At 43.8% G+C, this 13,363-nt stretch overlaps 3 protein-coding genes across 15 annotated transcripts in view; 1 reads left to right on the top strand and 2 right to left on the bottom strand.

Annotated features, from left to right (window-relative positions):
* The window catches only part of NKIRAS1 (NFKB inhibitor interacting Ras like 1), a 62,855-nt gene that overhangs the window by 26,795 nt on the left and 22,697 nt on the right, over nt 1-13,363 (bottom strand). Inside the window, exon 1 of one of the 3 annotated variants that reach the window (XM_025375758.1) lies at nt 1,762-1,933. The exons of 1 other annotated variant lie outside the window; for it this stretch is intronic. The gene's annotated coding sequence lies outside the window, so the exon portion shown is untranslated. Of the gene's footprint in view, nt 1-1,761; nt 2,009-13,363 lie in introns of those variants that run through there. One more of the 3 variants, XM_025375757.1, reaches the window with a different exon arrangement.
* Nucleotides 1,485-2,806, bottom strand: LOC112619411. The gene is made up of 4 exons (XM_025377384.1): nt 2,472-2,806; nt 2,102-2,401; nt 1,880-2,006; nt 1,485-1,724 (listed from the first exon to the last, which is right to left on the bottom strand). Exons 1-4 carry the CDS (start codon nt 2,648-2,650, stop codon nt 1,485-1,487), a joined length of 846 nt encoding a protein of 281 aa, XP_025233169.1. The 5' UTR covers nt 2,651-2,806.
* RPL15 (ribosomal protein L15) lies at nt 1,787-6,574 on the top strand. 11 transcript variants are annotated; one of them, XM_025375739.1, is made up of 5 exons: nt 1,787-2,135; nt 2,807-2,988; nt 3,392-3,528; nt 4,135-4,445; nt 5,598-5,756. In XM_025375739.1, the coding sequence occupies exons 2-4, from the start codon at nt 2,817-2,819 to the stop codon at nt 4,438-4,440; spliced, it is 615 nt and encodes a 204-aa protein (XP_025231524.1). In that variant the 5' UTR covers nt 1,787-2,135; nt 2,807-2,816; the 3' UTR covers nt 4,441-4,445; nt 5,598-5,756. The 11 variants fall into 11 exon arrangements, with proteins under 11 accessions (XP_025231524.1, XP_025231533.1, XP_025231523.1 ...); XM_025375749.1 differs by lacking the exon at nt 5,598-5,756 and adding an exon at nt 6,497-6,574 and having other exon boundaries at nt 2,087-2,201; nt 4,135-4,185; XM_025375748.1 differs by having other exon boundaries at nt 4,138-5,757.

The raw sequence follows: 13,363 nt of genomic DNA on the forward strand, positions 1-13,363 counted from the left end.
TGTTACTTTACATACTCATACAAGAATTTTGCGGGTGTGATTAAGAACTTCCATATGAAGATATTGTCCTGAATTATCTAGGTGGGCCCAATGTAATCACAAGTGTCTTTATAAGAAAGACATAGGAGTGCTGGAGAGGGCAGAGGGTGTGACTGGAAGATGCTGTTTTGCTGGCTGTGAAGATGAAGGAAGAAGTCAAGAGCCAAGGAATTCAGGCAGGCTTCATAAGGTGGAAAAGCCAAGGAATAAATGTATGTTCCCCTAGTACCTCCAGAAAGAATACAACCCTACTGACACTTTGGTTTTAGCCTAGTGAGATTTACAGATTTACAGACCTAGTCTGATCTACAGACTAAAAGACAGTAAATTTGCATTGTTAGCAAACAAGAAAGTTGCTGAAATTTGTTACAGGAGCAATGGAAGACTAATACAATTTCCTAAGTAGTCTCTCTGCTTCCATTTTTGCTCTCCCTTTAGCCTCAAAAGGAGCAATCCAATTTATCTTTTTAAAATGTACGCCATATGAAGTCACCCTTCTGTTCAAAATCTTACAATGAAATCCAAAGTCCATGTAAGACACTTCACCTCTCTGACATCATTTCCCACTTTCTCCTACTGTGAAGTTCAGCCACACTGCTTCCCTGCCGCTCCTCTATTCACCTTGCATGCTCCAGTCTTGGCACTCTTCCCTCTGCCTGAATCAGACCCCTACTCTTACTCCCAGACTCCTATCCTTGAGGTCCTTTCTTAAATGTTACCTTCTCTAAAAGACAACCTGGACATTCCATCCCAAATTGCAAGCCCCACCCCCTAACACTCCCTCATCACTTCCCTCCCCTTACCGTTTTTCCTTAGCATTTACCACCAAACCCAATACACAGCTTACTTCTGCTTACTGCCCGTTTCCAAGAAGGCCAAAATTTCTGCGTTGTTTGCTGCTGCATCCCTAGCAACTATGCCTGGCACATATTAGACACTTAATAAATATTTGTTGACTCAATCAATGTACCAGATGGAGACACTTAAAAACGTAAAGCTGTGATTTAAAAAGAAAGAAAAATATGACGCAGGAAAAAAGATAATCAAAACCGCTACGATTAAGAGATAACGATTCTTTTAAGCTTTTGCCACATTCGAACGCAGAATCTGGAAGGAAATTAAAACCACATGACTATATCAAAAATGAAAATATTCTGGAGAAGCAAAATAAGCCAGTAACCTATTTCTTAATTTAAAAAAACAAAAAACAAAAAACCGCAACGCAAAATGCCAGCATTTTCTCGGCATTTCTTCCCTAAAACATTCACACCTGCCAAACAGGTCTTGGCAAATAAACATTTGCTTTTCTGAAAAACTGTGGTTCTGATGTTAGCAATTTTGGGACGAAATCCGTATGCAGAAAAAGCGCCAAGCCGCCTGCAATCCACCCAGTCCATGACCCTTTTTTAGGACAAAACCCCTGGGAGCTGGGGCCTGCGGGAGCTTCACGCAGTCTGGAGCTGAAGGGACACAGCGAGCGCCCCCACCCGCGACGCCCCTACTCCGTGAAGGCCTCCCTGGGGGGCTGGCGAAGCGTCGGGGGGTCTCTCAGCGCAGCGCTGGGGCCCAGATTTCTGCGCCCGTTGTGCGGGGGCCAGAGAGGGACAGCGCAGCGCTGGGGCCCAGATTTCTGAGCCCGTCGTGCGGGGTCCAGAGAGCGACAGCGCAGCGCGGAGACGCAGAGACTACGCGGGAAGAGAGCCCGCGGTGCGTGAAATAAACCTGTTCTCTCCTCTGACCTCAAAGACAGCGGCTCACCGCGGTACGCGGTCACCGGCTTTGGAACCTGGACCCCAATTTGCCTCTTCTCGCGGCGGGACAGTCACCGACGCTCGCTTACCGAGGCCTCGCCGCCAACTCTCGCACCCTGGCCGCTCAGGCTGGAATCCTGCGGGGCAGGGGGCGGGACAATACGGGCGGCTGCGCCCCACTCGGCAGAACTCCGCCCACCAGGCGCGATGCTGGAACTACATGTCCCATGAGGCTCTGGGAGGCCGCAGTTTTCCACCGGAAAGAGGTTGGCTGAGGTGGGGGAGGAGCCTAAAAGGGATTGTGGGAGTACAGCTCTTTCCTTTCCGTCTGGCGGCAGCCATCAGGTAGGCTGCGTTGGAGATCTTTGCTCTTCCATCCGCCGTTGATCGTCTTCCTCTTCAACCATCCAGGCCCGGGGACCCTGCGTCCTCCGAGATAGGTCTCCCTCCTGTGCGGCCAGAGTTTGGTCAGGATGCGGGACAGCGAGGGGGTGGAGAGGCGGCCCCCGGGGCGGGTTGAGCGAAGATGTGATGGCGGCGCGAATTTGAGCTGGGCCCGGATCCTGGAGGAAGCGTGGGGCTGACGAATGGGGCGCCCGGGACAAGGCAGCCTAAAGAGAGACTGCTGGTTGGGTGGGGTAGATGCATTTTCCTCGAGAGTTAATCCTCGGCGGCCGCAGCAGTACGTTGCCCTGTTGTGTCAGCGGCATCTCCTTGCAGGTTCCCCTTGGGGACGCCGCCTGCTGCAGCCACCCGCCCCCTTGGTGCTCACCTCTGGCTCTGTTCATTCGCCCCACCAAAACGTGCCGAGCACCGCGCCGGGGTTGCGGAGGTGACTGAACGCGGCTCCGTGGGCGCATTGGTGGGGGTTGGGCTAGCTGTCCCCGGCAGTTGGTGCAGAGCCATTTTCATTCCCGGCGGTTTCCTTGTGCTTGTTGGGGAACTAAGATGGACGAGTAGGGTCGTCTTATTGTACTTCAAGCGGATGATATTTAATACCCAGTTTGATTTCACAGGTAAGCCAAGATGGGTGCATACAAGTACATTCAGGAGCTATGGAGAAAGAAGCAGTCTGATGTCATGCGCTTTCTTCTGAGGGTCCGCTGCTGGCAGTACCGCCAGCTCTCTGCTCTCCACAGGGCTCCCCGCCCCACCCGGCCTGATAAAGCGCGCCGACTGGGCTACAAGGCCAAGCAAGGTACGTGATCGACTGCCTGGATGCTAGGATAAAATTATATTCCAGGAAAGTTGGAAACCAGCTGGTAGGAAAACACTGCTGCCCCAGTGTCTTTCTTCTCATAGGGCTTTGGCAGAATAGAGCTAGCAACACTGGTCAGTTACTTTATGCACTTGTTGTCTAAAGTGGCAAGTGCGTCAAAGGTTGCAAATCTGGATGAGTTCAGACTAAAGCAAACTGTGTGTCTCCCTGTGTGAGTAACCTAAAGTACATTGACAGAGTGGGATGTGTTTTATTTTTTTCCATTATATAGCATTAACTTACTGTTGAAGTATTTTTGGTGGAGTGTTAATGACAAGCCATTGAGTCTTAAGCCTGATGGGCTTCCTATAAAATCACTAATTTTGTGTGTGTTTGTGTGTAGGTTACGTTATATATAGGATTCGTGTTCGCCGTGGTGGCCGAAAACGCCCAGTTCCTAAGGGTGCAACTTATGGCAAGCCTGTCCATCATGGTGTTAACCAGCTGAAGTTTGCTCGGAGCCTTCAGTCCGTTGCAGAGGTAAATGGTTTTGAGTAGCAGTTATATTGAATACTGCCTGGGGACGGTGGGAGAGACATTTAAGCAACTCTTCTGATTGTACTTAACGTGAACTGTCTCGTGTATAAAATAGGGTTTGTGATTTTTACTAATCTTGGTAAAGAGTAATTGCTTGAAAGACTTGTAAGTCGTTATTACAGATGTGTGTGTATATACTGGAAGTACTTGTGGAACCTAAGCTTTAAAGGCAAGAATATGCAGAAGAGACCAAATGTGGCCTGCACAGCCTAAAATATATACTAGATATTTTTAAAGCTAAACGTTGCTGAGCTCTCAGTTGTATTGGAAAAAGATAAGGTCCTCAAACCCTAAATTGTGTTACCCAGGTATTAGTAAGGACTGGAGTATTAAGAGGGAATGATGTGTTTCAGTCTATATGTGTGTTGTTTTAGCAAGTTTACTGTATCTCGTTATACTTGTGATAGTCTAGGGAGAAATGCTTCGTAAATACTTGAGTAGTAAAAGACTCCTGTCTGGTGGTGAACTAGAGTTGAGAATTAAAATTCTCTCTGACTCACTGCTATGGGCAATGTGGGAGACTGACCTTGGCCTTTTTTCCTATTCTAGGAGCGAGCTGGACGCCACTGTGGGGCTCTGAGAGTCCTGAATTCTTACTGGGTTGGAGAAGATTCCACATACAAATTTTTTGAGGTTATCCTCATTGATCCATTCCATAAAGCTATCAGAAGAAATCCTGACACCCAATGGATCACCAAACCCGTCCACAAGCACAGGGAGATGCGTGGGCTGACATCTGCAGGCCGAAAGAGCCGTGGCCTTGGAAAGGGCCATAAGTTCCACCACACTATTGGTGGTTCTCGCCGGGCAGCTTGGAGAAGGCGCAATACTCTCCAGCTCCACCGTTACCGCTAATATAAGTAAAGTTTGTAAAATTCATACCTAATAAACAATTTAGGACAGTCATGTCTGCTTACAGGTGTTATTTGTCTGTTAAAAGTAGTCTGCAGATTGTTTCTTGAATGCTTTGTCAAATTAAGAAAGTTAAAGTGCAATAATGTTTGAAGACAATAAGTGGTGGTGTATCTTGTTTCTAATAAGATAAACTTTTTTGTCTTTATCTTATTAGGGAGTTGTATGTCAGTGTATAAAACATACTGTGGTATAATAGGTTTAAAATAAATTCTTTAAGAGAACTGAAACTAGCCCTGTAGATTTGTCTGGTGCATGTGATGAAACCTGCAGCTTTGTTGGTGATGGCAATGCTGTGCTGGTTTACTTTCAAGTGGCTGGGTTTTTTTAGTTTGACAGGTACAGACTTTTTTAACTGGGCTTTAGAAAATCTGGGTTAGCCTGAAGAAAATTGCTTCTGCCTTCATAGTACCATTTTAAATTCACATAAAAAAGGTGAAAGCTCCCTAGTTCAGTGCTGTGGCTTCATGTAATTCAATGATTTGTGGTAGTGGTATTAATACTGGTGTGTTTTGAAATTGAATGTGAGATAAAATTAGCCTTAAGATTGGTAAGCTAGCAATGAATGCTAGGGTGGGAAGCTGGTAAGCCAGTGGCCATTAGATAAATACCTTTCAAGTGTGAGAAGTCAATCCTAAAACATTTAACCGTAATGCTAATTGTGATCATTATGAATCCCTTCAGTCACATTAGAGGGGAAAGTAGTTGGCTACAAGTACCTCATTCTTAGTCCAGTCAGTCTTAAAAACATCTTGGGTTGCCCATTCTGTGCACTCCCATAGGCTACAGAAAAGGTCATAAGCGCATGGTTTGCAACCGTATGTGTTTTGCGCAGTTACTTCTCTTGTTCCTGGCCAAACTACCCTAAAAATCCTTACCATTCCACAAAGTTGGGCCATCACTTGTGCTCCCACTTTGAGTATACCACCACATTGCATTTCTGTTTCTATCATGTCTTCCAGGAGACTAGACTGTTTCCCAGGGTGGATTTGAGTGTAAAGAAAAGGTAGACAAGGAATTGCCCAATTCTAAATTCTGACGTTACTGACTTAAATCTAAATGCTCGTTTCTCTGAACCAATTTTCTCCGATCTTCTCTAGGGGTTTCAAAAGGCTCAGTTAATTGAATTCCAGGAAGTACTCAGCAAGTTCATAGAAGTTCTTGAGACCTAAATTTCTTCACACACACAAAAAAAGATCTTAAGTCATACATTTTTATTGTGTAGAAGTTGTTCAACTAAAGGAATAAATGTCTATTAAAAGAAATGGACTTTCTGTTATTTTTTGTCATCTTCTAGTGCTAATGTACTTTAAAGCAAACCAAATACCCTAGCCAGCAAAAAGGCATCAAAATGTGATTATAGAAATAACATAATTTGAGGTAGCATAAAATGTACTTACTCTCTCGGTTCTTTGATCATTGCATGAATTAAGTTTTTATCTAAAACTGTTCAGCTGGGTGCGGTGGCTCAGGCCTGTAATCCCAGCACTTTGGGAGACAGGCTGGAGGATTTGTTGAGGCCAGCCTGGGCAGCATAGTGAGACCTCTATTTAAAAACAAAGAACAACTTACACATGGCTAATTCGGGAAAGAGAAAGGGTTCGGGCCAAAGGTCAGCATTTTCTACAAGAAAACCTTGTTCCTGTCCTTGCTACCCTACAGTTTAATCTCCACACAGTAGCCCAAGGGATTCTATTAAATTGATCACGGTACTCCTGTGCAAAAAAATCAAAAGTCCTCACAATAGCTTTTATGATCTTTCCACTTTCTATGTGTGACCTTATGTCCTATTGCTGTCCTCACCCCAGGCTCCTTGCTGTTCAAATACACCAAACACTTCTAATACCTTTATGATGGGAAAACTTTATTCCAATATTAAGGATCACTTTATTAGCTATGCCCTGACCACCTCACAAGCTGTTCCCATTTGCTTTACTATTTCTGTAATGGCATGTAATTCACACAGCAACATTGATTATTCAGTTTTTCTTTTTTCCAGATGGAGTCTCACTCTCACCCAGGTGTGAGTGCAGTGGAGCAATCACGGCTCACTGCAACCTCTGTCTCCTGGGTTTGAGCGATTCTCCTGCCTCAGCCTCCCAAATAGCCAGGACTACAGGCACACACCGCCACGTCCAGCTAACTTTTGTATTTTTAGTAGAGACGGGGGTTCACCATGTTGGCCAAACTGGTCTTGAACTCCTGACCTCAAGTGATCCACCTGCCTTGGCCTCCCAAAGTGCCGGAATTACAGGCATGAGCCACCACACCGGGCCCAAATTTTCTTTAGGAATAACAACAATTGGCTGGGCGTGATGGCTCACACCTGTAATCCCAACACTTTTGGAAACCAAGGTGGGCTTGAGCTCATGAGTTACAGACCAGCCTGAGCAACGTCGTAAGAGCCCATCTCACAGAAAATAAATAAATTAGCCGGGCATGGTGTTGCACACCTGTAGCCTCCGAAATCACACCACTGCACTCCATCCTGGGTGACAGAGCCAGAACTTGTCTCAAAAAAATAACAATTGGTTTCTTATAATCCCAAAAGGTACAGTTACTAGTATTAATCCTTTTTTGCCAATGAGGAAACACAAAGATGAAGCAACTTGCTTAAAGTCATACAGTGACAGACTGAATTCAAATCCTATACACTTATTTTTTTTTTTTTTTTTTTTTTTTGAGATGGAGTCTCACTCTCGCAAGGCTGGAGTACAGTGGCACGATCTCAGCTCACTGCAACCTCCGCCTCCCGGGTTCAAGTGATTCTCCCGCCTCAGTCTCCTGAGTAGCTGGGACTACAGGCGCACACCACCACACCCAGCTAATTTTTGTATTTTTAGTAGAGACGGGGTTTCACCATGTTAGCCATGTTGGCCAGGATGGTCTCAAACTCCTGACCTCAGGAGATCCTCCCGCCTCGGCCTCCCAAAGTGCCAGGATTACAGTTGGCCACTGTGCCCAGCCAACTTAAAGTTTTTGTTAGATAATACATTAATGTTAAAAATTCAAAAGATAAGTATAGGCGCTACAGTACAAACTCTTCTGCCTCCTAGTTCCCGTCCTTGGAGGCAATGTGATCAGTTTAACAATATTTTTTTATTTTGAGACAGGGTCTCACTGTTGCCCAGGCTGGAGTGTAGTGGTGCGTTCACAGCTTACTGCAGCCTCAACCTCCTAGGCTCAAGCGATCCTCCCACCTCAGCCTCTCGAGTAGCTGGGACCACAGGTGCACACCACGATGCCAGGCTAATTTTTGTATTTTTTGTAGAAACAGGGTTTCACCATGTTGCTCAGGCTGATCTCAAAGTCCTGGGCTCAAGCAGTCTTCGCATCTCTGCTCCCCAAAGTGCTGGGATTACAGGTGTGAGCCACTGTGCCTGGCCTACATATGTATTTTTTCCTTTTTTCGCCCAAGTTGTAGGATATGATACACATTGTTGATTTTTTTTGTTGTTGTTTAGTTATGTATCTCAGAGCTTATTCTTTATCAGCTCATGAGAAACTTTTTTTTTTTTGAGATGTAGTTTTGTTTTTGTAGCCCAGGCGATCGTGGCTCACAGCAACCTCTGCTTCCCAGGTTCAAGCAATTCTCCTGCCTCAGCCTCCTGAGTATCTGGGATTACAGGTGCCTGCCACTACATCCAGCTATTTTTGCATTTTCAGTGGAGACAGGGTTTCACCATTTTGGCCAGGCTGGTCTCGAACTCCTGACCTCAGGTGATCTGCCCATCTCAGCCTCCCAAAGTACTGGGATTACAGGTGTGAGCAACCACGCCCGGCTGGAACTTCATTCTTTTGGTATAACTGCACGGTATCCCATCAGGTGGATGTACCATGATTCATTGGATATGGACCCTACTGATGGATATTTAAATTTCTTCCAATCTGGTGCTATTACAAAAAGAAAAATGTGTGCATACATCTTTATTCATCTGTAGAATAAATTCTAAGAAGTAGAATGGCAGAGTTAAAAATCATATGTATGTAATTTTTTATAGATATTGACAAATTATCTTCCATAAAAGTTGAACCAATTTACACTACCATCAGCAAAGTAGGAGAGGACTTGCTTATCCACACCCTCTTTAATACATGAAATCCAATTTTGGGATACTGCCAGTCTGTTAGGGGGAAATGATATTGTTCTCCACTTTTATTTTGCATTCTGAGTATGGCAGAGGCAAAGCTACGTGCATACCATAGCTTTTTCTCCCGCCTGAAAACACAACTAAACTACATTGTTTTCCTGGCCTCTCATTCATTTGCATTGGGGTCATATTACTTCCCTCCAAGACAAACAACAGTTGGTGTGCCTCCTCCACACTTCCCACAACTGTGGAAGCCAGTGATCCAGATAGCATAGCTATTAATGCAAGATGGAAGAAAGCTGCTCAACCCCATCAGACAGCATGAGTGGTAAGATTTTATTGTGTCAAACGACTGCATTAGTTGTGTTTTGTTATTATGGCAGCATAGCCTAGCTTGGCCCTAACTAATTCAATAAAGTTGAGCATCATTTGTACATTTAAGAGCATTGATGTTTGCTTTACAGTGACTTTCCACTTTTCTATCAGAGAATCCCCCCTCCCTTATGTACCATGCTACATTAATAAATTGGAAGGTAGTTGCTAGCTCATTTCTGCTATGCTTCATTATTTTTCTGCTCATTAGATTCTTATTTTTTGAGACGAGTCTCTGTCGCCCAGGCTGGAGTGCAGTAGCGCGATCTCAGCTCGCTGCAACCTCCACCTCCCAGGTCCAAGTGATTTTCATGCCTCAGCCTCCCGAGTAGCTGGGATTACAGGTGCGCGCCACTACTAATTTCTTTGTGTTTTAAGTAGAGGCAGGGTTTCACCATGTTTGCCAGGTTGGCCTATTACCCCTGACCTCAGGTGATCTGCGCCCATCTTGGCCTCCCAAAGTGCTGGAATTACAGGAATAAGCCACCAAACCTGGCCCTGCTCATGAGATTCTTGAAGGTAACTTTATGTAGAATAAATTCTTCAAATTTCAACTGTTCATTTTCGCCTTTCAATTCTGAGTTCTGAGTTCATCTTTAAGTTCTGAAATTTCTAAACCAAATTAGTGGGTCTATTGTATCAGGCAGACTAAATGAGGCAACAGTAACAACCTCCAAATTTTAATGGCTTAAAATAATAAAGATTTGTTTCTTGATCATACTTCATGTTTTTTAGAGATCGTTCTCACTCTAGAATCCAGACTGTTAGAACAGACACTATCTGGAACACTGCGAGGTGTCCATGACAGAGGGCAAAGAGCATGGCATAGAACACCCTAACTTGTAGAGCTTCTGCTCAGGTTGTTCAAAGCAAGTCCCATGGCTATGCCTGGGTACAAACGGTGGGGAAATCTTCCAGTGCTTGGAAAGAGAGAGAGAATCAAATATTTGTGAACAGCTCTAATGTCTACTACACACACTAATCCACTTGGTTTCTCTTTAGTCTTTGTACACATTTCAAGTATTATGGAGAACAGCTGGTATACCAAGGTGGAAGCAGGAACCAGCGCAGTTCACACTGGTAGAGAGAATATTTTGTCACTGACATGGCTTAGTATTGCCAGAATATGATGATGATAAAAAAGAATATACTGAGACTGGGCTTGGTGGCTCACACCTGTAATCCTAGCACTTTGGAAGGCCGAGGCAGGTGGATCGCTTGAGCTCAGAAGTTTGAGACCAGCCTGGGCAAGATGGTGAAACCCATCTCTACTAAAAATACAAAAAATTAGCTGGGCACAGTGGCATGTGCCTGTGGTTCCAGCTACTTGGGAGGCTAAGGTGGGAGAATCACCTGAGCTTGGGAAGCTGAAGCTGCAGTGAGCCAAGATTACGCCACTGCACTCCAGCCTGGGTGACAGAGTAAGACCCTGTCTCAAAAAAGAAAAAAAAATAAACAAACAAACAAATATATATATATACTTTTACCCAGTTTTTGTTGTTTTACAATTCTCCTACAGACAATGCATTCCCTTATTGAGTTGATTGATTTTGTAAAATATGGTTATCTGCACACAACTGCAACCAATTCATTTGACACTTTATTATGTAATAGCATCCTTGCTGTATACCCACAAATGGTCACTGAAGAATACTTTAGCTGTATGCTGTTCAATATGATAGCCACTAGCCATCTGTGACTTTTAAAATTTAAATAGGATTTAAAAGTCAGTTCTCCAGTCATATTAGCTACACTTCAAATGCTCAATGGGCACATTGGCCACCATAATGGACAGCACAGAAAACATTTCGACGGTCACAGAAATTTCTGTTGTATAGCGCCCATTTATGTATTTATTTTTATTTTTTATTATTATTATTATTTTTCGAGATGGCATCTTGCTCTGTCGCCCAGGCTGGAGGGCAGTGGCGCAATCTTGGCTCACTGTAACCTCTGTCTCCCGGGTTCAAGCAATTCTCCCCGCCTCAGCCTCCCGAGTAGCTGGGACTACAGGCACCTGCCACCACGCCTGACTAATTTTTGTGTTTTTAGTAGAGACAGGGTTTCACCATGTTGGCCAGGCTGGTCTCGAACTCCTGACCTTAGGTGATCACCTGCCTTGGACTCCCAAAGTTCTGGGATTATAGGTATGAGCTGTGGTGCTCGGCCAGAGTACCGACTTAGACTTTTGAAATTTTTCTTTATTTCTTCTTCTTTCTTCTTCCTCCTGCTCCTTCCTCCTCCTCCTTCTCTTGCTCCTCCTTCTCCTGCTCCTCCTCCTCCTCTTCCTCTTCTTTCTCTTCTTCTTTTTTCTCTTCTTCCTCTTCCTCTCCTTCTCCTCTTTCCTCTTCCTCTTTTTCCTCCTCTTCTTTTTTTTTTGTCATTCTCTAGTAGATGAAGATGAGGCATATGAAATCTAGTTTTACCATAAAAAGTTTTATGTATAGATTTCATATAAGAATAATATTTGTTGCTATAGATATTTTAATTGTATAATTACCACTTCCTTTGTCAGGGCGATTTTAGGTTTTTAGAAGTTTTTGATAAGAATTTGATCCCAATGGTACAAACTGTAAAAGAATGAACTACTACAACACCTTTTCTAAGAGAAAAGGTTTTGGTCTAAAAAGACCTTTAGTTTTCCATTGGCTGCAATTTGGCTGCATCTTTTGCCAAACTGTTAGATCTTTGAAATCAGTTTTATAAATATTCATCATTCAGAGAAGAAACAATTCTTTGGATTTGTCCTAAAAGGATCAAGCTGGCCTGAAATACCAATAGGGGGTGACATGTACCAACAAGCTACACTTTGACCATCAAGCTGCCCCAAACAGGATGAAGTCCATGTTGCAGTTTTTAACCCAGCAACACTCTCCACAGCCCCAACATCATTTCAGTTCAGCCTTGGGAAGGTTGGCTAGACATTTAGCTTGTCCATTGATTTTATTCTTATTGATGTAGTGAACATCTTCACTATACATATAGTTTTCAACCTATTTTTATATAGGAAAAATAACCTGAAAATAAAGCCTTTTAGTATAAAATGCCACTCAAATTTTCTTTAGAAAAAGAAAACTCTGCTGCAAGGCAGGGTGCAGTGGCTCACGACTGTAATCCCAGCACTTTGGGAGGCCAAGGTGGGAGGATCACTTGAGGCCAGGAGTTCGAGACCAGTCCAGTCAACATAGTGAGGCCTCCATCTCTATATTTTTTAATTGAGGAAAGAAAAAAAAATCTACTGCAAAGGGGCTATAGTTGGCCTGTGCCATTAAACCTCATAATCACAGCATTCAAACTTAACGAAATGCTGTAGCTGGAACACACACTTCAGCTCACTCTGAAATCCTGGCAAAGGGCAACTCACTCCTCCAAAATTGACGAAATCATTTGATTTAATTGGCATGCTGTGAACATCTGAACTCATTTGTTGGCAATTCTCATTGTCATTTAGAGAGAAGTTCATTATTTGGCAGTCCTAGTTAGAGACATTAACTGATGGATGATGTAATTATCAGTCATCAAATCACGAAACTTCTTTCTATGAGAGTGTAAACATACTACTTAGCTTCCAGAGGTTGATTATTAACTAAGCTAGGATGCTTTGCTTATCAAAAAGAAAGATTCAAAAAATGATCATCCAAGGCTGAGCATGGTGACTCGCACCTGTAATCCTAGAAATCTGAGAGGCCGAATTGGGAGGACCGCTTGAGCGCAGGAGCTCCAGACAAGCCTGGGCAACATGGTGAGACCCTGTCTCTACAAAAGATTTAAAAATTAGCCTGGTCTGGTGGTGCATGCTAGTAGTACCAGATATGCGGGAGGCTAAGGTGGGAGAATTGCTTGAGCCTGGGAGGTGGAAGCTACAGTGAGCCATGTTGGTGCCACTGTACTCCAGCCTAGGCAACAAAGCAAGACACACTCTCTCCTCTTTCTCTCTCCACACACACACACACACACACACACACAAACACACACATACATCATCTGAGCCAGGAATCGTAGCCGGCACCTGTAGTCTCAGTTACTCAAGAGGCTGAGGCAGGAGAATTGCTTGAACCTGGGAGGCAGAGGTTGCAGTGAGGCAAGATTGCACCTGCACTCCAGCCTGGGCAACAGAGCAAGACTCTGTCTCAAAAATAAATAAATAAATGTTATCATTTGAATACCATTAGTGCTCAGTAACCCTCCAATCCCCCATAACTCCTTGGTGAACTGACATTAAGTTTCCAAATATATAAAATATAATTTACATTCTTAATGTAATTAAGAATGTGTGTCAGGTTTAACTTGTACAGAAAAATAAAGGTTCTGTTGCATCTTGAATATGATCTAGAAAAAAATGTTTATACTAATTTTTTTCCTAGAAACACTGTAATTTGAGATAACGCCATATGTGGAAGCCG

This window comes from Theropithecus gelada, chromosome 2 (assembly GCF_003255815.1).
Source record: "Theropithecus gelada isolate Dixy chromosome 2, Tgel_1.0, whole genome shotgun sequence".
Lineage (NCBI taxonomy): Eukaryota > Metazoa > Chordata > Mammalia > Primates > Cercopithecidae > Theropithecus > Theropithecus gelada.